This window comes from Astyanax mexicanus, chromosome 1 (assembly GCF_023375975.1).
Source record: "Astyanax mexicanus isolate ESR-SI-001 chromosome 1, AstMex3_surface, whole genome shotgun sequence".
NCBI lineage: Eukaryota > Metazoa > Chordata > Actinopteri > Characiformes > Acestrorhamphidae > Astyanax > Astyanax mexicanus.
Genome location: NC_064408.1, coordinates 51,646,673 through 51,669,182, shown reverse-complemented (window position 1 = coordinate 51,669,182; position 22,510 = coordinate 51,646,673). Strand labels below are relative to the sequence as shown.

At 38.0% G+C, this 22,510-nt stretch overlaps 1 protein-coding gene across 2 annotated transcripts in view; it reads right to left on the bottom strand.

Moving 5' to 3' along the window:
- Positions 1 to 5,210: 5,210 nt before the first annotated feature.
- hmcn1 (hemicentin 1) overlaps positions 5,211 to 22,510 on the bottom strand; it is a 160,692-nt gene continuing 143,392 nt past the window's right edge. The window contains exons 84-107 of one of the 2 annotated variants that reach the window (XM_049479752.1): positions 21,948 to 22,082; positions 21,621 to 21,811; positions 21,035 to 21,116; positions 20,321 to 20,590; positions 20,028 to 20,198; positions 19,474 to 19,644; positions 19,123 to 19,293; positions 18,689 to 18,859; positions 18,237 to 18,407; positions 17,914 to 18,084; positions 16,938 to 17,084; positions 16,689 to 16,826; positions 16,418 to 16,539; positions 14,862 to 15,099; positions 14,705 to 14,767; positions 14,388 to 14,507; positions 13,572 to 13,706; positions 13,200 to 13,313; positions 11,463 to 11,588; positions 10,380 to 10,508; positions 8,464 to 8,802; positions 7,171 to 7,290; positions 6,922 to 7,048; positions 5,211 to 6,510 (exon numbers count right to left, since the gene is read on the bottom strand). In XM_049479752.1, coding sequence (XP_049335709.1) covers positions 6,144 to 6,510; positions 6,922 to 7,048; positions 7,171 to 7,290; positions 8,464 to 8,802; positions 10,380 to 10,508; positions 11,463 to 11,588; positions 13,200 to 13,313; positions 13,572 to 13,706; positions 14,388 to 14,507; positions 14,705 to 14,767; positions 14,862 to 15,099; positions 16,418 to 16,539; positions 16,689 to 16,826; positions 16,938 to 17,084; positions 17,914 to 18,084; positions 18,237 to 18,407; positions 18,689 to 18,859; positions 19,123 to 19,293; positions 19,474 to 19,644; positions 20,028 to 20,198; positions 20,321 to 20,590; positions 21,035 to 21,116; positions 21,621 to 21,811; positions 21,948 to 22,082 — 3,989 coding nt within the window. In that variant the 3' untranslated portion in view covers positions 5,211 to 6,143. The remainder of the gene's footprint in view (positions 6,511 to 6,921; positions 7,049 to 7,170; positions 7,291 to 8,463; positions 8,803 to 10,379; positions 10,509 to 11,462; positions 11,589 to 13,199; positions 13,314 to 13,571; positions 13,707 to 14,387; positions 14,508 to 14,704; positions 14,768 to 14,861; positions 15,100 to 16,417; positions 16,540 to 16,688; positions 16,827 to 16,937; positions 17,085 to 17,913; positions 18,085 to 18,236; positions 18,408 to 18,688; positions 18,860 to 19,122; positions 19,294 to 19,473; positions 19,645 to 20,027; positions 20,199 to 20,320; positions 20,591 to 21,034; positions 21,117 to 21,620; positions 21,812 to 21,947; positions 22,083 to 22,510) is intronic. The other variant, XM_049479753.1, reaches the window with a different exon arrangement.

Sequence of the window (22,510 nt, the reverse complement as noted above, 5' to 3'; positions counted from 1 at the left end):
CAACATGGCATACCGATCCATAAGGCACAAAAAAGTTTAATTTAAAGCTGATGTTCTAGTGTGATTTTGAAGGACTTTTTAATCTTGGGCCAGACCAAATACACATGATCTGAAGAGTACTAGTCTTCTTCTTAAAGGAAAACCTGGAATTAGCCTGGCCCGAGCTGATTTTATACTTTAAAATGAACTGGCAACATGGAATAACGATCCATAATGCACAAAAAAATTTAATATAAAGCTGATGTTCTAGTGTGATTTTGAAGGACTTTTTAATCTTGGGCCAGAACAAATACACATGATCTGAAGAGTACTAGTCTTCTACTTTAAGGAAAACCTGGAATTAGCCTGGCCCGAGCTGATTTTATACTTTAAAATGAACTGGCAACATAGCATACCGATCCATAATGCACAGTTTTTTTTATGTAAAGCTGATGTTCTAGTGTGATTTTGAAAGACTTTTTCATCTTGGGCCAGACCAAATACACATGATCTGAAGAGAACTAGTCTTCTACTTTAAGGAAAACCTGGAATTAGCCTGGCCCGAGCTGATTTTATCCTTTAAAATGAATTGGCAACATGACATGAAAGCCATTTTGCACAGAAATAATGAATATAAAGCATTGGTTTTGAGAATACCAGAACTCTTCATCTCATGAGTATTTGGTCTGAAAAAAAAAAGTCCAAAATCATACTGAAATAGCAGTCTAAAATCAGCTCGGGCCAGGCTAATTCCAGGTTTTCCTTAAAGTAGAAGACTAGTTCTCTTCAGATCATGTGTATTTGGTCTGGCCCAAGATTAAAAAGTCCTTCAAAATCACACTAGAACATCAGCTTTATATTCAATTTTTTTGTGCATTATGGATAGTTATACCATGTTGCCAGTTCATTTTAAAGTATAAAATCAGCTCGGGCCAGGCTAATTCCAGGTTTTCCTTAAAGAAGAAGACTAGTACTCTTTAGATCATGTGTATTTGGTCTGGCCCAATATGAAAAAGTCCTTCAAAATCACACTGGAACATCAGCTTTACATAAAAACAATTGTGCATTATGGCTCATTATACCATGTTGCCAGTTCATTTTAAAGTATAAAATCAGCTTGGGCCACGAGGCTGAAGTTGGTTTGATATTCGCAGCTCCAGATTCGTTTGGCTCGATATTCGCAGCCTCGTATTCCCCGGCTGAAGTTGGTTTGATATTCGCAGCTGCCGCTTCACTGAACCACCGTGAACTAAAGGGAGCGTTCACAAACACCCGCTGTTTATATTAAACACCTCACAGATCAACACTGAAGGAGATAGACTGAAGAAAAGCAGTACATCTGTTTATTAACAATGTAAATATACAATATCTTATTAAATGTAATTTTATATACACGACCTTTCATCACTTTTTTCTCCAGTTTTACTTACAACATGAATTTGCTGTTCTAGTGTAATTCATTCATTTCCTAAATAAAAAATATCTTAAATAGAGAATTAGCCTCCTACTTTAAAGAAAACCTGACATTATCCTGGCCGGAGCTAATTGTATATTGTAAAATATTTATTTTAATTACTGAATTTATAATTATATATTTTAATAAATAATAAAAAAATATATTTAATAAAATTATATTTTAAAAGCCATTGCGCTCAAAAAATATGTGGCAGATGATCCAGTGTGATTTTAAAGGATTTTTTTCATCTTGGGCCAGAACAAATACACATGATATGAAGAGTTCTATTCTTCTAATTTAAGGAAATCTTGGAATTAGCCTGGCCTTAGCTGATTCTATACTGTAAAATGAATTAGCAACATGTTACACAAGCCATTTTGCACAAATATAATGAATATAAAGCTAAGGTTCCAATGTGATTTTGACAGACTTTTTCATCTTGGGCCAGAACAAACACACATGATCTAAAGAGTTCTAGTCTTGTACATTAAGGAAAACTTGGAATTATCCTGGCCCGAGCTGATTTTATACTTTAAAATGAACTGGCAACATGGCATACTGATCCATAATGCACAAAAAATTGAATATAAAGCTGATGTTCCAGTGTGAGTTTTAAAGACTTTTTAATCTTGGGCCAGACTAAATAAACATGATCTGAAGAGTACTAGTCTTCTACTTTAAGGAAAACTTAGAATTAGCCTTGCCGGGCTGATTTTATACTTTAAAATGAACTGGCAACATGGCATACCGATCCATAATGCACAAAAAAGCCACTGTTCCAGTACATTTTTGAAGAACTTTTTCATCATGGGCCAGAACAAATACACATCAAATGAAGAGAACTACTCTCCCACTTTAAGGAAACCCTAGAATTAGCCTGGCCTGAGCTGATTTTAGACTGTAAAATGAACTGGCAACATAGCATACCGATCCATAATGCACAATTTTTTTTATGTAAAGCTGATGTTCCAGTGTGATTTTGAAGGACTTTTTCATATTGGGCCAGACCAAATACACATGGAATGAAGAGTACTACTAGTCTTATACTTTAAGGAAAACCTGGAATTAGCCTGGCCCGAGCTGATTTTATACTTTAAAGTTAACTGGCAACATGGTATACCAAGCCATTTTGCACAAAAAAGCCACTGTTCCAGTACAATTTTGAAGAACTTTTTCATGTTGGGCCAGAACAAACACACATGAGATGAAGAGAACTACTCTCCCACTTTCAGGAAACCCTACATTTAGCCTGGCCCGAGCTGATTTTATACTTAAAAATGAACTGGCAACATGGCATACTGAGCCACAATGCAACAAAAAAATGAATATAAAGCTGATGTTCTAGTGTGATTTTGAAGGACTTTTTCATCTTGGGCCAAAACAAATAAACACGTGATGAAGAGTTCTAGTCTTCTACTTTAAGGAAATTTTGGAATTTGCCTGGCCCGAGCTGATTTTAGACTGCCCAATTAATTGGCAACATGGCAGCACAAAAAAAAATAATATAAAGCTGATATTCCAGTATGATTTTGGACTTTTTTTTCAGACCAAATACACATGAGATGGAGAGTTCTTGTATTCTCAAAATCACACTGGAATCAATGCTTTATATTCATTATTTCTGTGCAAAATGGCTTTCATGTCATGTTGCCAATTCATTTTAAAGTATAAAATCAGCTCGGGCCAGACTACTTCCTGGTTTTCCTTAAAGTAGAAGACTAGAACTCTTCATCACATGTGTGTTTGTTCTGGCCCAAGATGAAAAAGTCCTTTAAAATCACACTGGAACATCAGCTTAAAATTATTTTTTTTTGTGCATTATGGCTCGCTATGCCATGTTGCCAGTTCATTTTGAAGTATAAAATCAGCTCGGGCCAGGATAATTCCAAGCTGTCCTTAAAGAAGAAGACTAGTACCCTTCATCTCATGTGTGTTTGTTCTGGCCCAAGATGAAAACGTTCTTCAAAATTGTACTGGAACAGTGGCTTTTTTGTGCAAAATGGCTCGTTATACCATGTTGCCAGTTAATTAGTAGAAAATCAGCTTGGGCCAGGCTAATTCCAGGTTTTCCTTAAAGTAGAAGACTAGGACTCTTTAGATCATGTGTATTTGGTCTGGCCCAAGATTAAAAAGTCTTTCAAAATCACACTAGAACATCAGCTTTAAATTAAACTTTTTTGTGCATTATGGATCGGTATGCCATGTTGCCAGTTCATTTTAAAGTATAAAATCAGCTCGGGCCAGGCTAATTCCAGGTTTTCCTTAAAGTAGAAGACTAGTACTCTTCAGATCATGTGTATTTGTTCTGGCCCAAGATAAAAAAGTCCTTCAAAATCACACTAGAACATCAGCTTTATATTCAATTTTTTGTGCATTATGGATCGGTATGTTATGTTGCCAGTTCATTTTACAGTCTAAAATCAGCTCAGGCCAGGCTAATTCTAGGGTTTCCTTAAAGTGAAAGAGTAGTTCTCTTCGTCTGATGTGTATTTGTTCTGGCCCAAGATTAAAAGGTCCTTCAAAATTGTACTGGAACAGGGACTTTTTTGTGCATTATGGATCGGTATGCCATGTTGCCAGTTCATTTTAAAGTATAAAATCAGCTCGGGCCAGGCTAATTTCAGGTTTTCCTTAAAGTAGAAGACTAGTACTTTTCAGATCATGTGTATTTGGTCTGGCCCAAGATTAAAAGGTCCTTCAAACTCACACTGTAACATCAGCTTTATATTCAATTTTTTGTGCATTATGGATCGGTATGCCATGTTGCCAGTTCATTCATATCCTTCAAAATCACATTTTGTTATTTATTATAATATATAATTATAAATTCAGTAATTAAAATAAATATTTTACAATATACAATTAGCTCCGGCCAGGATAATGCCAGGTTTTCTTTAAAGTAGGAGGCTAATTCTCTATTTAAGATATTTTTTATTTAGGAAATGAATGAATTACACTAGAACAGCAAATTCATGTTGTAAGTAAAACTGGAGAAAAAAGTGATGAAAGGTCATGTATATAAAATTACATTTAATAAGATATTGTATATTTACATTGTTAATAAACAGATGTACTGCTTTTCTTCAGTCTATCTCCTTCAGTGTTGATCTGTGAGGTGTTTAATATAAACAGCGGGTGTTTGTGAACGCTCCCTTTAGTTCACGGTGGTTCAGTGAAGCGGCAGCTGCGAATATCAAACCAACTTCAGCCGGGGAATACGAGGCTGCGAATATCGAGCCAAACGAATCTGGAGCTGCGAATATCAAACCAACTTCAGCCTCGTGCTGATTATGGAGTAATCAAAAACTTAACAGCGTATACCGGCTCGCTGTGTTGCCAGAGTGGGTGCTTTCATGCTAAATGTGGAGTTGTGTCTGTGTCAAAACTATCAAGTGTTAAGAGTTTGGAAATTGAACTTAGCAGTGTTGTAGTATCATACAATACACAAAACACATAAACACTTGCAGATAAATGAACTTAAACAGTTTTTTTTTTGTAATTTGTGATATTTAAGTAATTTAATGTATTTTATTTAAGATAATGTTGGAATAAATCCTGTTGTATTGTTACAGATGTGTACTGACACTACCTGGTTGGTCTTATTATCAGTTTAGCCTTGTGCCCCCTGAAATTCCTCCTCATTACTTAAATTATTTAATGATATTATGCACTGTAAAGGGAGAGGGAAAAAACTTTTGAGATCGTATTATAATAAAAGTAAGAAGAATAATAAAAAAAAAGTACAGCCCTAAATATGAATAAATCCAGTACGAAATGTGTTGTATTGTACATTTAATGTTTGCTTAAAAAATGGCTACAACACAATATAGAATCATATTACAGAATGGAAACCAAATGCTTATATACAAATCATAAAAATAGAATACAACTTTAACATTGAAAATCAATCAGTTTTGTAATAACCTGTAATGCTGCAATTCAGTTGCAACAACCAGTATATAAAGTTCTGTACATAGTTAAGAATGTAAATGGACAACAGTGGTGTTATAGAGGGAAGGCAGTGCTTACCTGAGATAAATATGTATTTTTATTATTATTATCTTCTGTGGTGTTCCTCACCCATAATCTCTACTGGGAAATAATAAGCTATATGAATGATAAGCTTCTACTGGACCAATCCTGAAAAAAAACTTTCAAAATCCTTGGCTTTCACAGAATGCTTTAACAACCAACCAGATGTGGGAAAAAGTACTGCCTCTTATTTTCAAGCACTTCCCAATAAGTTAATAGGTAGACATTACATTTGTCCTTTTTCATCGTTCACATCACCCATTTTCCTGAAAAGAGGGACTTTAAACAATCTAGCAAAAATGACTATCCATTGTAGGCATTGTTGGGCAGCTTTCTCTGACCTACAGTCTTCAGGCTCCAGCTAGGGGTAAAGCAACCTACCCCAGGGCTCAATGCTGGGTCCTTTTTTAAATTTAAAATGACTTGCTCACTGGACACTGCAGCTCAGCTCTTCACTCTAGGAGGTGTGAAGTTACCATCTGTGGGATTTTCTTCAAGTTGAGGATCTACCAGTCACCCAATTACATCCAAGCATACACACAAACTGTCTCTTTCCCTCTCTCTCTCACACACAAACACACACACACACACACACACGCACACACACACACACACACACAAGTCCTGCACGAAAAGTGCATCTCCACCTCTGTCTCCCAGTCATGGTCAAGTGCTCTCAGTAGGGATAGGCTGAGACGGCGATGTACACGATGAAGGTGGTCTGATACTCGATGCCTCCATTGGTGCTGTAGGACAGGGCCTTCACTTTCATGCGATAGGTGTGCGGCTCGCGCAGCGGCCTCGTCGTGAACAGCACTCCCTTTAAGTTCTCATCACGCAGCGCAAAGGGAAGCGTGGTGTCTTCGTCTACCACCAGAAAGGATGTTCGTGGGTGCATCACTCCGTCCTGGGTGTAGGCCACCAGGCGGATCAGGTCCTGGTTGGCAGCAATACCAAAGGGTAAAGACAGCAGCTTGTACTCCAGTGCGTAAGGGCTCAGAGCACACTCCAGATCATTGGGTGGGCAGTTTTTAAGACAGAATCTAAAAATGGAGGAAAAGTTTTTTTTAGGTTTCATGGATTAAACATCCAAAAACAGGATTAAACATCCATACAGCTCTTTTACAAACATGTTTTTATAGAACCAAAAGAGACTTTATTTAAAGAACCTTATGTGGCCTTTTTAAGAGTATACTGTAAGTATCAGGCCGATATAAGCATTATATTTTTAATTGGATATTAAAAGAAAAATGAACAAATCAATAGTGTTTGCTGTAATTTTTTCTGTTGGGTAGTTTGGGTATAATGAGCTTAGGTAAAAAGCTTCAATTAAAAGTTTATTTTAAAGCTTTTTGGATACATTCATTTTAAAAGCAATGTAGGATTTCAATACTAGATTGAGACCAGAATAAGTGGTATCAGGTCATCTCTATCTGAGCTGTGTTTTGTCTTACCCTGTGGCCGGTTCTCTTTGGTAGTTCGGTGGGCAGGGCGTGTCGATGCACTGGTAGCTTCCTCTCATGTTGAAACACATTCTGTTTGAGCCACACTGAATATTCTGTTCCAAGCACTCATCAATGTCTGCAACAAGATAATGATATTAATGATGACAATGATGTAGATGCCGATGATATCAAATGCAAAAAAATTTTGATCAGTTTACGTGTAGAATTTTATCCCTAAATTAAGAAGCTTTTTCTCACCTTGACATGTTTTGCCATTAGTCATGAGGCGATAGCCACTGGGACACAAACACTTGTGGCTGCCCGGCGTGTTCATACACTCATGCTGACACGTGTCTCTCTGTTCACACTCATTGATATCTAAACACAGATGAACACATGCATTTCACTTACATTAACAGAAACAGCGTATGTTTAACAACAGAAATATCACACTACTTAGCTTCTTACTACAACTTAGCTTGAAATGTATGGGAGATAAATCCTGCCAAAAATAAAACTGAAATGAAAACACCAAAATCAAAATGGAAATATAATTTTTTCAAATATGTGTGAAAATATTTTGACACAATTAAAAACTAAATCAGATCACTTAATTTGCAATCATTTTTTTTCACTTGAGCATGGGTCATACGTGGGGGAAAAAAATAAAATTAAAAAGACTTTCATTTATTTTTCATTGCCATATGGGTATTTCACAGTCAAATCTAAAAAATGAAAAAGCTAATTGCTTGCCTAAAAGCTTGCCTCTTCTTGATGAACTGCATAATAAATGTCAAAATTAAAATCAGAATGCAATGATAACATTTTTATTTATTAGTCCTTGCAATGTATTGATGGTGAAGTTGAAAAAAAAGAAAAGTAAATCACCAGCTGAGAGCGCTAATCTTCCTTTGCGTTTCCCTTTTTATTTTGACACTTAAAGCGCCGTCCACAACAAAAACTGAATCACAAACTGTCTCCTTGCTATAGAGATTCTATCAGACATGCAGCCCATTGTATTTTGATTTTATTTTTGACATTTATTATGCAGTTCATCAAGAAAAGGGAAGGCCAAAGTGAAGCTTTTATTATTTTTTTCACAATTAGCTTTTTCATTCTAGATTTGACTGAATAAAAGCATGCACTGTAATACAATGTAATAAAAAAAGAAGCTCCATATTTACACGCAAAGTGGGTTGCATGTTTGCAAAAGGCCACGTCAGGAAGCTTTAAGTCACATACTGTCTGACTCGTAAACATTTAGCTTTATAGGATTATAGGAAAACAAATTCGTTTTTAGGTTACTTTCCCATTCCCCTATCTACCATGTTTTATAGCTAAGATGTGTTTTGGAATAAGAATTTGGAAATTCTTATTGTTTTCAACACTTCGTTCCATCAGAATCTGGAACATGGTCACTGTTTCAGGTCAAATTCATACCCCACTGTGATATGAGACAAAGTTTAATTATACACAAGACCCTCCCGCCACTCTTTCTCACGGGACTCTCTACACATTACCCATGATGGCAGGAACAGCTGTGTCAGTTACCTAAGCACTTGTCTCTTTGTGCCCTAAACCCATGAGGGCAGTTTGTAGCAGCCCTGCGAGAGCGTGAAGGGGTACTCCTGAGCCTGAAGCGCCCCCCGGTACCAGTGTAGGAGTGGTAGCTCTGAGAGGCCAGGCTGTGGTAGCGACGCTCAGGTGAGGACTGTGAAGTGCGGAAGCCATACGAGAAGCTCTCATAGCTGGGCAAACGCTCCAGCCCTGCGCAAGACTTTCCATCACCCAGCAGGTGGCGTCCCGGAGGGCAAAGGCACTTGTAGCTGCCTGGGCTGTTGGCGCACTGGTAAGCGCAGGGCATCGGCACATGCTCACACTCGTTAATGTCTGCTCTCACAGCAAGGCACAACAGAGAGAGAGACAGAGGGCAGACAGACAAAAGAAGACACAGAAGTAGAAAAAAAGAAATGAGGGAGGGCAAGAAAAACAAAGGCATACAATGGAACAGAACAAAGGTCAGAACAGTGAGGACAGCAGAATAAAAGAGAAAGGTGAAAAAAAAGCAGGGAACAGAGAAAAATGAAAACTGGGGATCAGTACACACCCCATAAATAACAATATATCTTATACATAGGGATCAATAGCAAAAACCTGCTCCCTGACTCAAACTGATGTTTGCTATAATACTGATTTTGTCCTTACAATAACATTATAAAATGTTCAGATCCCTCATGAGAGTCTAGTATTATTTATATTAACCATTCATTAATCAGGGCTTAATGTTGAATCAGGTAAGCTGGTGATGGAAGGAGCTTTGTTTGTACTCTAGCTTACAAAATAAAAAGCTCTCAATATGAAAAACTTTAACAAAACTTCTGTGTTTATGTTTACCACTAATGTGATCTAGATTTTTTACAAGCAACATATAGAAATACAGAAACATACAAAAATGCAAAATACATTTGAAAATAAATAGTTTTTAAATTATTTTTAACTAAGAAGCATTCATTACAGTTCCCTTATGGTGAATCCATAATTCAAACTGTTCTTGAAATCAATTACATTACATTGTGTAAAGGCCAGAGCCAAGCAGGGCATTTAAAGGAACAGTTTGGCAGAAAACATCATTTACACAATTTTCCCTTTTCCTTTCTTCCAGGATTACTTTAATCTTGCTGTAAGAATAGGTTTTCTAGACGTGTTGCTTACTTTGGCATTTTATCTTGTAATGACCGTGACCAAAATCAAGAAATAAGGTAAATAATATGTACATATAACGTTAATATGTAAATATAATAATGTTATACTAGAAATCTAAAAATATTCGATATTTAAGGCATTAAAATGTTTTTACTTGCAAAGATCTGTTCTAATGCTATAAACGTTTTTGGCAATTTAATTAAAAATTATGGTTCGGGAAAAACTGTGCACATTTTTGGCCAAACTATTCCTTTTAGGGTCATAGCCCCAAGCATGAGTAAAAAGTAAAAGACAAAAGGACAGAGTAAAGAGAGGACAGAGGTTTGAGGTTTGCTGACCTTGCTGTGAGGGTGAACTTACCAGTCTGACAATTCTCTTTCCACAGCTCTTATGTACTGTGTGTGACCAGTCTCACTGAGTAACACATCTAAACTTTCAGAACAGGACTTTACTCTCCAGTTATGAATACTGGCTTAGTGCTCTCACCTACTCACAAAGACTCACAGGTTTATTATGGGTTTGAAGCAATGCAGCAATTCAAGCAAGCAGGGAGATATGTGTAGAGGTAAGAGCACTGGATTGTGCATGAGGATGAGGGTGGTCACAAAACAGCGTTCAGCATTCACAGTGAAAGTGGAACGGTGGAGTAACGCATTTCATTGGGAAAGAAAGAGATTGGGAGGCAGCTGAGCAGATGAGCAGCAGGCAATGGCAGAGCAGCCAAACAGTGTGGGGGTAAATGGAGGTTGTGATCAGCTACATACCGAGGCAGGGCTGACCCACACCCTGTGAGCGGTAGCCTCTGGGGCAGGTGCAGTGATAGCTCCCCCTGGTGTTCTCACAGATCTGGTTGTACCTGCAGAGGTGAGTGCCATCTCGACACTCATCAATGTCTGTGGAAAAAACATGACAGAAACATCTCAATTCAATTCAACTCAAGTAAACAAGCCAATGATACACCCACTAACCGTGCTAAACGCTAGCTCTTTCTCTGTTCGGAGGTGAGTATTGTCGGCCTGTAGCATGCTGCAATTCCCGGCTAGCTCTGCTGGAGCAGCATTAGCATTACTTGCTAACCGTGCTAAGCACTCTCTCTTGCTGTTCAGAGGTGAGTATATTGGACTGTAGACTGCTGCTAACCCCGTCTAGCACTGCTGGAGCAGAATTAGCATTACTCGCTAACTACGCTAAGTACTATCTCTTTTGCTGTTTAGAGGCGAGTATATTGGACTGTAGCCTGCGCATTTACCATGTTAAAAACAGCTATGTGGGACAAACCGCTTGTTGATATCACCCTGGCTTTCCGGAACACTCAGGGTTCATCAGTATAGTGCTGTCAGTCTGCATTTACCAGCACTATCCGTGGCTAGCACTAGCGATTATCCACTAATGCTAATGCTGCTGCTGCCAGCCTTATTGGAAATTTGGCAATCTAAGCTTACTGTAGATAAACGGAAGTGCTTTACTTACCCCAATAAAAATAAATCAGGAGAGATATCTGTGTAGATTAACATTTAGCGCTCGTTTAACTTTAAAATATATTTTTGTATTATAATTACAGTTTTGTTTGCTTAGCTTAGCTTTACTTAACTTAGTTACCCCCTACCACCACCCAGCGGTAAGACCTGCTGAATTAGAATGAAAACATGGCAACACCCCTGTTCCTTACTAGTGTTGCATAACTTGATTTATAACCCGGTGCAACTTATATATGAAAATAGACCAGAAAATAGACATTCTTTGAAGGTGCGCCTTATAATCCGGTTCGCCATATAGTGCAAAAAATACACAATTTTTTTTTTAAACTTTAATATTTACAACGTCTCAGTACTGAGGTGCACACATACCTATGCAGGTACTGTTGGCTCCTTTAGTCATGCCAGTAGGACAGAGGTCAGTGCAGGTGTAGCCACCCCGTGTGTTCTTACACTGCTGATCCGAGCGACAAACTCTCTGTCTGCACTCATTAATGTCTGTTTTAAAATATAAAAAAAATAATGGAGTAAAGACAAGGTTCAAATAAATAGTAAATAAATAGTAAATAAATAGTGATTCAGTGCTTCTCAGGGTGCTTTCACACCTGCCTCGTTTGGTCCGGACTTTCGGACTTTTCAGTTTGGTCCGAACCAAAGTAGCAGGTGTGTAAGGGGCCGCGAACCACGGTCCAGACCAAAGGACCAGATTTTGGTTCGACCAAGAGAGGTGGTCTCGGTCCGGATCTTCTGAACCATGGTCCGGTTCACCTGCAGTGTGAAAGCGCTTTTCTGGATGGTTCGAACTTTCGGACCAATTACAGGAAGCTGAGCAAGCGTTCCTCAGCAACAGCAGCAGAAGAAGAAAAATAACCAACTACTTCTGACTGCAGCCTGCGGGAAGGCGGAGTTGGATGTCCAGCACGTCCAGTCCCACCCACTTTGTCCACGCCACGCCTTGTCAGTCTCACAAGCTTGTAGTATATACACAATTTTTAAGCCGGACCATGCAGCACATTATATTTAAAGTCCGCTAACTGCTCTGTACATTGTTTACTTCCGTTCAGAGGCGGAGCTAAGACATGATGCTGACAAAGTGGGCGGGACTCGACGGCATGACGCACTGGACGTCCGACTCCGCCTTCCTGCAGGCTGCAGTCAGTACCCTCTCAAAATAACCGGAAAAGCAGGAAAAATGAGCCGTGGATACAGTTGTTTCAGGACGAGCACGTTCGTTTGGCGAATTTGAACTAACCTAGAGTACTGTGCCTAAAGTTGCTGCTGGTATAAAAACCACATTAGCAGCACTACTATGGAGACGAAATGAAGCTGTTCTGTTCATTTTATCCTTATCCTGGAAAGGCTTTCCACCGAATGAACCACCCGCTGAATTGTGAACACGCCAATGTCAGACGCATGTCCTTCTAAAACCAAGTTACGTAAGTGATTATTAAAGGATGTAGGAGTATCACACAAAGATCTTTGGTGCGCTCCTTAAACTGCAGTGTGAAAACAAAAATAAGCAGACGAAATCTATACAATGTAGCAAACACATGAACCTTGTTCGGACCACGGTCCGGACTTTCACGTGTGAAAGCACCCTTAGTCACTGGGATCCAGAGCACAACACAGTTCACACAATTTCCACTGCTCATTAATACAAATTATAATTGGCTGATAGTTAAACCACCACATTCTTTTAAAAATTACAATTTAGACAATACTTTTTTCAAAATGTTCAGGTATCTGTTTCCTTAGTTCATAATGTAATCAAGAAAATGGCAGTGAACAGGAACAATGGTGGTAAAGTGACAGTCTAGAAGACCAAATTCAGTATTTTTGGTGAAAACAAAGTACAAAATATCAAGAAAACAAAACCTCTCCATCTTTTAGGCACAGTGGTGTCAGAGCAGCTCTGGCAATTACTTGTTAATTTAAAACTAATATATAAATATAAAAATATCTTGTTAAAAATGTCAATGTCCATGTTTAACTGTGTTCTTTAAACTTTTATTCACTTAACTAATCACAGTAACACAAACGTGTGCACACCATTGTATACACCAAAACTGGGCTGCATAAGAGTGGTGAATTTAAAAGAGTGTGACTGACCGATGCAGCGGCGGTTTCTGAGCTGGTATCCTGCCTCACAGGCACAGCGGAAGCTCCCTATGGTGTTGAGGCAGTGCTGGTGACACGGGTTTGTCTCCTGACATTCATTTATGTCTGTCAAAAACAAAATAATAAGCTTCATTATATTTTAAAATGTGCTGTAATCTTTTATGTGCTGTAACCTTACCCTGTGCTTATATGCAAGTTATTTATCATTAGTCACAAAAGTAAACCTGGATTAGTCCTCCCAACAGATTATTTCTTCACTCTTTAAATCTCTCTTTTCATTAATATCAAACAGTAAGAAATAAATATGAATAATCTTACAATACTTTTAACTATGAATAAACAAAAAAAAAAAAAAAAAATGACCTGAACAGCTCAAGCCGTCTGCTGTTCTCCGGAAACCCCGTCCACAGCGCATCACACAACGGTAGGAGCCAATGGTGTTCTCACAGTCCTGTCCATCATGACAAATGTGCCCACCCAGTGAACATTCATCAATGTCTGAAGCAGAACAGGAAGACAAGCAAAATCTTATTGTATGTATGTATATACAGTATGTAATGCACCATCCTTGCATCTCAAAGGAAATACCTTCTGAACATTTAGTGGAATATACATACATGCAAACATATATATATATATATATATATATATATATATATATATATATATATATATATATATATATATATATATATATATATATATATACATATGTTTGAGTAAAATCAACATTGTTGTTTTTTTTTATTTTAAGAGTTCAGAAATCAATAATTGGTGGAATAAACCTGGTTTTCAATCGCAGTTTTCATGCATCTTGTCATGTTCTCCTCCACCAGTCTTACACACTGCTTTTTTGGTATTTCAGTAATTTCTCATTTTCTGCAAAATAAATTCTCTAAATAACAATATTTTTAGTGTCCATATTTTATAGAATAAAACTACAATGTTCATTTTACTCAAAAATATACTTATAAATAGCACAATCAGAGAAACTGATTTAGAAACTAAAGTGGTATAGTTGAACTGTCTGTAGCTTACAGCATTTCAGCATGTGTTTCACTTGCGTCTGTCAGAGTTGCATTCATTTTACCCCTAAGATTGTTGCCAACTGAAACATAATCCCCCATGCAGTACTTTAAAATAAGTCTGTATGTGTATGTGTGTTCAGACAGCAGGTACCCTGACAAGTCCTTCCATCAGCAGAGATGGTGAGTCCTCTGGGGCAGGAGCAGTAGTATGTGCCTATAGCATTATGGCAGGCATGGGAGCAGGGGTTTCCTTCCACACACTCATTCTCATCTTCATCACAGCGGTTTAAAAACACATTAAAAAAAAGTCCACATATTATACTTTTACATTTACTTTAAAGTCAACATGCTACTAAAATGCTATGTAAACCAAAAACTTTAGTCTTTTTATTCATTTTATGATACTGTTTAATGAACAGCATACTGTTTCTGTGTAGAATTTGTGTGTACACCTGTGAAAAAACCTACCAGCACAGTAGGGTCCAGCTGGGTCTAGAAGAAAGCCACTAGGACATTGATTACTACGTTCACCTGTGATTTAGAAACAACATAAGCCAATAAATACACGCACATAAGGCACTTATGCTATGTTTTTGTCTCAAAAGTAAAGCATGATGCACTATACCTTTGGCAATAGTTGCATGGATGGTGAAATCCAGCATTTCGTCTAGAGGATGGTACTGAGCCTTGATAGCAGAGGCGTGGAGTGTCTGCACTAGGTAGGGCATCTTGCCTCTGGATGGATCATAGGAAATGGTGTGATTCCAGGAATAGGGAACACTCACTCTGTCTACACTGAACATACGTGTGGACAGAGCATACAGCTGCCCAGGGCCTGTCTGTATGTAATCCTCTGTGTAGTCCTGGAATTTACCACAAAAAAATAATACATACATAAGACAAAACTGCAAAGACTGCACCCAAGAGTTCTTCATTACTGAAAAGAGTTATCAATCAATCAATCAATCTTTATTTTGACTCGGAAGTACATTGAGGGCAACCCTCATTTTCAATGTAGCCGAGCATTAACAAAAACAGGGATTGACATGACAAAGAAAATAATAGTTAATTTTAATTATTTTAAAATAACAGTAAATAAAATATAAAAATAGATAAAAAATAAAAATAGAATTAGAATTAAAAATATATAATAATTATAATAAAGCTTGGTTTAATTGATAAATTAAGCTCAAAAGAAGATAAGATTAATACAACAAAAATAGTTAAAATTAAGCTTAAACTAACTTTTACATAATACAATAAAAATACAAATAAATAAATGAACTAAAAAAAGAAAAAGCAATAAAACAATAAAAGAAAATCAGTTAAAAAGCAATAATACAAAACTTAATAATAATAATAATAATAATAATAATAATAATAATAATAATAATTAAATAAATAAAAAGGAAAAAAAGAGAAAAACTAAAATAAAAAATAAAAGTTAAGAATAAATAAGATTAAGTAAAACAGGTACAGGCTGTCTGAAGGTGGTTAGATATTAAATGTCCTGTAGTGAATTCCAGCTCGCTGGTGCACTGTAGCTAAAAGCAGATTTAGTATATTCTAGTTATAAGTATAAGTTAGAATATCCTAGTATAGTCTTTTACTGTATAAATTAGGGAGGTGAGAAATTTAACATTTTATAAATGGCCAATTTACATTTAAAAAACAAATACTGACAATTCAAGATTTTTTTTATATTATACACAAACAAGAAAAAATAGATGGGTAATTTATTTTTAATACCAAACACAAGACTTATTTGAAACAGTAAACAAATAAAAACAATGAGCAGGACCCGAGCTGCAACACCCAATCAGCATTATAATTTAAGTCAATAATAACAAAAACTGAGGCAACTAATCTTTTTGGGCTTGATGGCCTCAACATGGTGAGTAACTTCTAAAACCACTGTTAATATCTGATGATAATGATAATCATGGGCACTTTGTATAAAAGAGCTTCTTGCTAAAATACAATAAAAATTCAATAGAATCTATAGCACATGTACATTAAATAAGTAAATTAAATGTCATTATGTAATTATCTATTATAATTAGGCTTTCATTGTCATAACATGGTGTGTTTTAAAATATTTGGACTTTCAGTGGAGAAATATTTCTTAACCCATAGATGACCTTTTTACTGGAATGTAAATAAAAAAAGCACATATTCTACCTTAAGGCTAATATCTGCATTGGAGGGCAACTGGAGGATATGCCCATTTACAACAATGTCCAACAACAGAGCACCATCTGTGTCCAGTCCTCGTGCCACATGGGTCATCCTCAGAATTTCCCCTTCAAAAACATATGCAAAAATGTAATAAACAAACATTTACTATATTGGAGAACATTGTTTATTGGTATCACATACTGAAGACTGATTCAATTCATTAGTTAAACTCTTTAAGTAACATTGTTGAGTGTGGGGTCTACATTCCACTCACCCGTGGCAAACTCCACTTGAGTCTCTCGTCGAAATAGACCGTCTGTGAGGCTGTAGCCATTGAATGCCTCGCCCAGCTCCTGTGCTGTAGTCCAGTAGATAGGATTCAACAAGGAGATTAGCTTTCTCATTGCAGGGCCTGAAAAAAGAATTCAAAAAGCCAGAGCTGTGTCAAAAACACTGTCACAACACTTTTTATTTCAGTGCCAGCAGAAGTAAGATTAGTTTCCTAGAAAATGAAATGACTGACCTAGGCTCCTGGGTACATTGGTGATGGTGGCATGTACCACTTTACCTCCTGACGGACTTGTGGAGATGGTGGCATTAAGAATGGCAATCCCAAACTCCACATCATTAATGTTACCAATAACACTTCCTCTGGCCTTCTGAGGACCACCTGTAAAGGGAGAACTGTTTAGTCATGTTATATGTGGGTATCCGCTCTGCACTATGTTGGTACTACAATAAAGATATGCTACAGAAGCATCAGAGAACAGAAAAATGAATTTATGAGCAGAGCTACACTATATGGACAAAAGGAACTTTATGTGGTCAGACAATTCATGGCTGAGAAGTTGTGCTTCCTGAATACTTCTACTTTTCAATTATTCCCCAACAGCTAGTGGTGGAATATCTAGGCCAGATTGGTGTAGCAGTCAGAGGACAGGACTAAGGGATAATCAATAGAAACAAAGCAGGGTCAAACCCAAAAGAGAGCTAATAAACAATAGAGCTAGGCTAAAAAGTGGTCAAAAGGGGGTCAGCAACAAAAGGATACAAAGTACAAAAGAAACGCTGGGTAAAAGAGCTATAAAAAATAGGTTTAATACTGGTCCAGAAGTAGTAGCAAAAGTGGGCTATTTATAGTGAAGGTGTGAGCAATCACATTAGCACAGTTAGACGGAAAGCTGATGCATCACGTGATCTGTCATGTCCGGAGGGTTGAGTGCAGGTGCACCTTGGGAAATGTAGTCTTTAGAGTGCAGGCAGGCAGACTGACAGCATCAGGACTGACACTACCACACTGGAATTAAAGGAACTCTTTAAATGTATTCTTCCACTAATGTTTATAAAGGTAGACTCTATGAATAGATGCTTGATTTTATACAACTTTGGCAATGAGCCTAAATTACACACCTGTGTTTATTCATAAGAGTGTTCAAATATTTGTCCATATAGTGTACGTCTAATTATAGAATGACAGGTTTCCGTTACATGGATTTTACCTGGACATGGTCGGATGTTACACTTGGACAACTGCGTGGAATCCCCTGGGCAGGGACGGCCTTTGTTGCTAGGAGATGGACTGTTACAGATCCGGACTCTCTTCTGCTCCCCTGATCCACATGAGGCTGAACATTCACCCCAGGGCTGCCACAGACCCCAGTTCCCATCCACTGAGAATGACCAAACACACAATATGAAATGATAAAAATATTTGTGATTTACTTTAACATTTTGTGATCATTCTCTTCTTGTGTATAATCCCTCACATTCACTAATCTGACATACAGTATGTAGCTGTTTGTGTGTGTGTATGTTTTCTTACCAGGGCAACTCTCTGTGCTGCATTTCTGTATCTCTGTGTCTGCTCCAGCACATGCTCGACCTCCATTGGCTGGTCGGGGGTTTTCACATGTTCTGTAGCGACGCATCTGCCCTCCATTGCAAGTCCTGCTGCAGCTGCCCCAACTGCTCCATGGGCCCCAGTTACCATTAACTGTGGGGGCAGTAAAGGGATAGTTAGCTTGTTCTTGGCCATATTTAAAGGCGAAAAGCACAAAACTTTTTGACAACAGGCAGAGGCATGACGTGTGAGATTGGACTGTTGCCTTTCAGACATGTTTTATAGCTATAGTCCCAAACTGAGATTTTAGCCCACATATTTTGGCACTGTAAGTTTTTCATGGATGGTTGTAAAGGCTTTTAGGCATCCTCAAACTCAAGGATGCATACCTAAAAGAATGAGAGATGAATTCTGTGTGTGTGTTGAGCACTTACTTGGACATGGTTCACTATTGCAGAAGTCAATATGGATGTCATTTCCTTCACACTGTCTTCCTCCATGTTGAGGGGCGGGGCTTGCACATAGACGTGTCCTCTGTCTGGTTCCACCTCCGCAGGAAACGCTACATGGCCCCCAGCTCACCCAGGAGGACCACTTCCCATCCACTAGTGCAGAAATGGTTACCAAACATCATTTTTGATATGGGAAATAGATTTTATCTTCAGGTATCTAAGCCAAGTCAGAACAATCAATTGCTAGAAATTTCTAATTGTTTAAAACCCAAGTTTATCTAACCTTCTGACTTTTAACTGACCTTCTGCTTGTTAACTGGCATTTCTGTAAACCTGTTTTAGGGGAATATTGTATATTCTATGCCAAAAAACTTATCAGTCTCCATAATATTCTTGCCCTGCTGCTAATTTCTTACCAGGGCAGTTCCTCTCTGTGCACACTTGAGTTTGCGTTTCTGCTCCCTTGCAAGGTGGCCCGTCAAATGAAGGTGGAGGGTTGTTACACAGTCTGATCCTTGTCTGCATCCCTTTTCCACACGTCTCACTGCAAGGGCTCCAGGGCAACCAGGCACCCCAGTTCCCAGCCACTGAAAGACATATGTAAGATGTGTGTTCAAAGTCCATCAACTTTGAAGTTTTTGCAAAAAAAAAGGGTTTTAAATTCTAGTGCTTTTCTAGCTTCTTTCTCTCGATTGCAACAATTAGCTCCTTCTAAATCTTATATAACAAAGCAAAGAGAGCAGTGATGCCACTTAAAGGGGACTCACCAGGGCAGGGTTTGATGCTGCACATGATGACTTCCACCGCACGGCCCTCACAGGGCCTTCCTCCATGCTGGGCTGGAGGCTTACTGCAGGTGCGGATCCTTGTTCTGTTCCCCTGACCGCATGTCCGAGAGCACTCCTCCCAAGCTGACCACTCTGACCACTGGCCATCCACTATATAAACACAAAAACACGCACATATTCACACATGTACAATTATTTGGGCTGAATTTTATATACACTCATCTTGGAAATCTTAAGGAACACACAAACCATCAAATTCAGCTGGGAGCAAAGACTTGTTTTGTTCGCAGTTTGGCCACAGTGACCAACATCTGTAATTTCTATTAAACATCTTTTTCTTTATTCTTATTTTTTTTTCATTTCTTGGGAGGGAGAAGGAGTGGAAGTGTAATAAGTGGAGTAATGTTCACTGAAAACTAATAATTATCTATATGGAATAAAAACAGCACACACACACACATAGTCCTATTTCATCATTTAACACCTGTACTGAAAGAAGCACTGAAGAAAACAGATAAGTAAAGTAAACTAACCTGGGCAGGGTTTTCCTTTACAACTACGGCTCTCAGAGTCTGGGCCGACACAATGTCGCCCACCATTGGCAGGTCGAGGTTTGCTGCACAGTCTCAACCTCCTCTGAACTCCAGCCCCACAGGACACACTGCAGGAACCCCATTCCATCCACTCAGAGAAACCTCCATTAACTGATTTATAAGAACACCCCCACACACACACACACACATATATATATGTAAATAATCATAGTCCTAAAATCCTAACTAGGCAGTAACCCTTCTGCATAACAACATAAAATTATTTAACTCACCTCGTACTGTGAGGGTCATTCGCACTAGTGCAGAGCCCATCAGGTTGCGGGCGATACATGCATACTCAGCCGTGTCTTCCTTTTGAGCGCTGCTTATTCGCAGAGAGCCATTGGCCAATATTGTGATGCGGTCATTGCTCAGCAGGGGTCGCCCCTGGCTGGCCCACTCAATGACTGGTGTGGGCTCACCCTGCGCCTGGCAGTTTAGCACCACGGTGGACCCTGAATCCACCACTGTGTCAACTGGCTCCACAGTAAAGATTGGAGAGCCTGAGAAAAGAGATGGCTGTGAGTTCAGGCTATTAAGAGTCTTCTACTCTTTTGGCTACAAATCAAAAGCAAGATGCTGTGAGAAGTACTGGATGACCACCATCATTCCAGAGAATATACTTCCACTGCTCCACTGCTCCACAGCTCAATGCTGGTGGCTTATATGGTATTAATATGTGCCATAGGTTCGTGTTTATCTGCTTCAGAGAGTTTTATTTTAATGGCAGTAATTCTCTACAAAGACAAGACAGTCTGTGCATGCATTTGTACAACAGTGTCAGCAGTGGGTGCAATTTAAAGTTGAAGAATACATTCATTAGAATTTGTAAATGTGCTAAGATCGGCAGCAGAAGTAGCTTTTTGTTACTGGTTTTGTCAAAGTTTTTTTAAATAAACTCCATGCTTTTATTGGTGTCTGCAAGTGTGTGGGTTAAGTTGCATTACTTTGTAAGGTTAGCGTGACGGTCCTCTCCACAACTCCAGCATCATTTGTAGCCACACATACGTAGTTACCTGCATCTTCATTCTGAAAAAACAGTATAAACAATAAACAATGTGTTTTAAAAGGCCTACATTACTCAGTTACATTAATCACTTCTTTAAACCACCAATGTATTGTAGAGCCTTATAAGTAACATACACTGTTAAAAATGAAGGTGCTGTAGATATTTGTTTGAGGGAACTGAAGTGCACAGCTTTCGACAAACAATTACAACACTGACAGAAAATTACAACACTGTGTATCTACTTCTTGTGTCAAATGTCAACACCTTTGCAAAACGATATATTTGATTTAATTGCCTTAGGTGACATTGCACATCCTGTGATGTGACACATTGCGATAACGATGCTTAAACAATATATCATGCAGCCCTACTACAGAAGAACCACTTTTTTCTTCATAAAGAACCATGTTTGTAAAGTGTAAAACAACATTAGATTAATTTAAAGAGTTTTTGAAACTGATCTTTCTGTACAGCCAGTACAGTGTAAATATACTGTAAATGGAACAATGACTGGGTTTCAGTACCACAGTGCCATAGATGGCTAGAGAGCCATTGTCCAGTTGTCGGATGCGGTTGCTGATCTGGATGTTGACTCCATTCTTGCTCCACTGGATGGTGGGCAGGGGGTCTCCCCGAACCTCACAGTTCAGAATGGCATTCCCTCCTAGAGGCTCAATATGGTTTGAATGGACATCTCCATCTATTATAGGAGGCTCTGCAGGGATACATAAAAAAAAACTCTACATTTTAAATATATTGTATTGGCATATAGATTTAAGTTTATTATACTATTACTTTTACACATATTGACTAGAAAAAGATCAGACGACTCATCTGTGTGGATCACGTACCTTTGACGTAAACAAAGCCCACAGACTTAATGGACCCCATATGGTTCTCTGCCACACAGGAGTATGTGCCTGCGTCGTCCTTACTGACATGCTCAATCACAAGCTCACTGTGGCCATTCACATGGTCATAAAATGCTACAATCACAAACAGGCTGACATTACATCAGTGTATCAATGACATTCTTGAAAATAAAAACAGTTATGAATATGTTTTTTGCAACATATTTCATTGTTATTTATGAAAATGACAAAATAAACTTGTGTATGATGCAATTTTACATGCATAAAAAAAGTGTTGGCAAACATTTTACATTAAGGCATTTTTCTGATATTTATCCATTTTTTTAATAAATAAAATTATTGTAGCTTTATTGCTACAAAAAAATAAATAAATTAAAAAAAAGACAACAAACATGTTCTGGTTGATTGATTTCACACGAAGTACAGATCAATAAAATACTGGATTTTTTTTTTAATAAAATCATTTTACATTAACCTACACATAAAGATAAATTTTTTCACCTTGTCTTTTAAAATTGCCATTTTGGATAGAGCTTAGATCG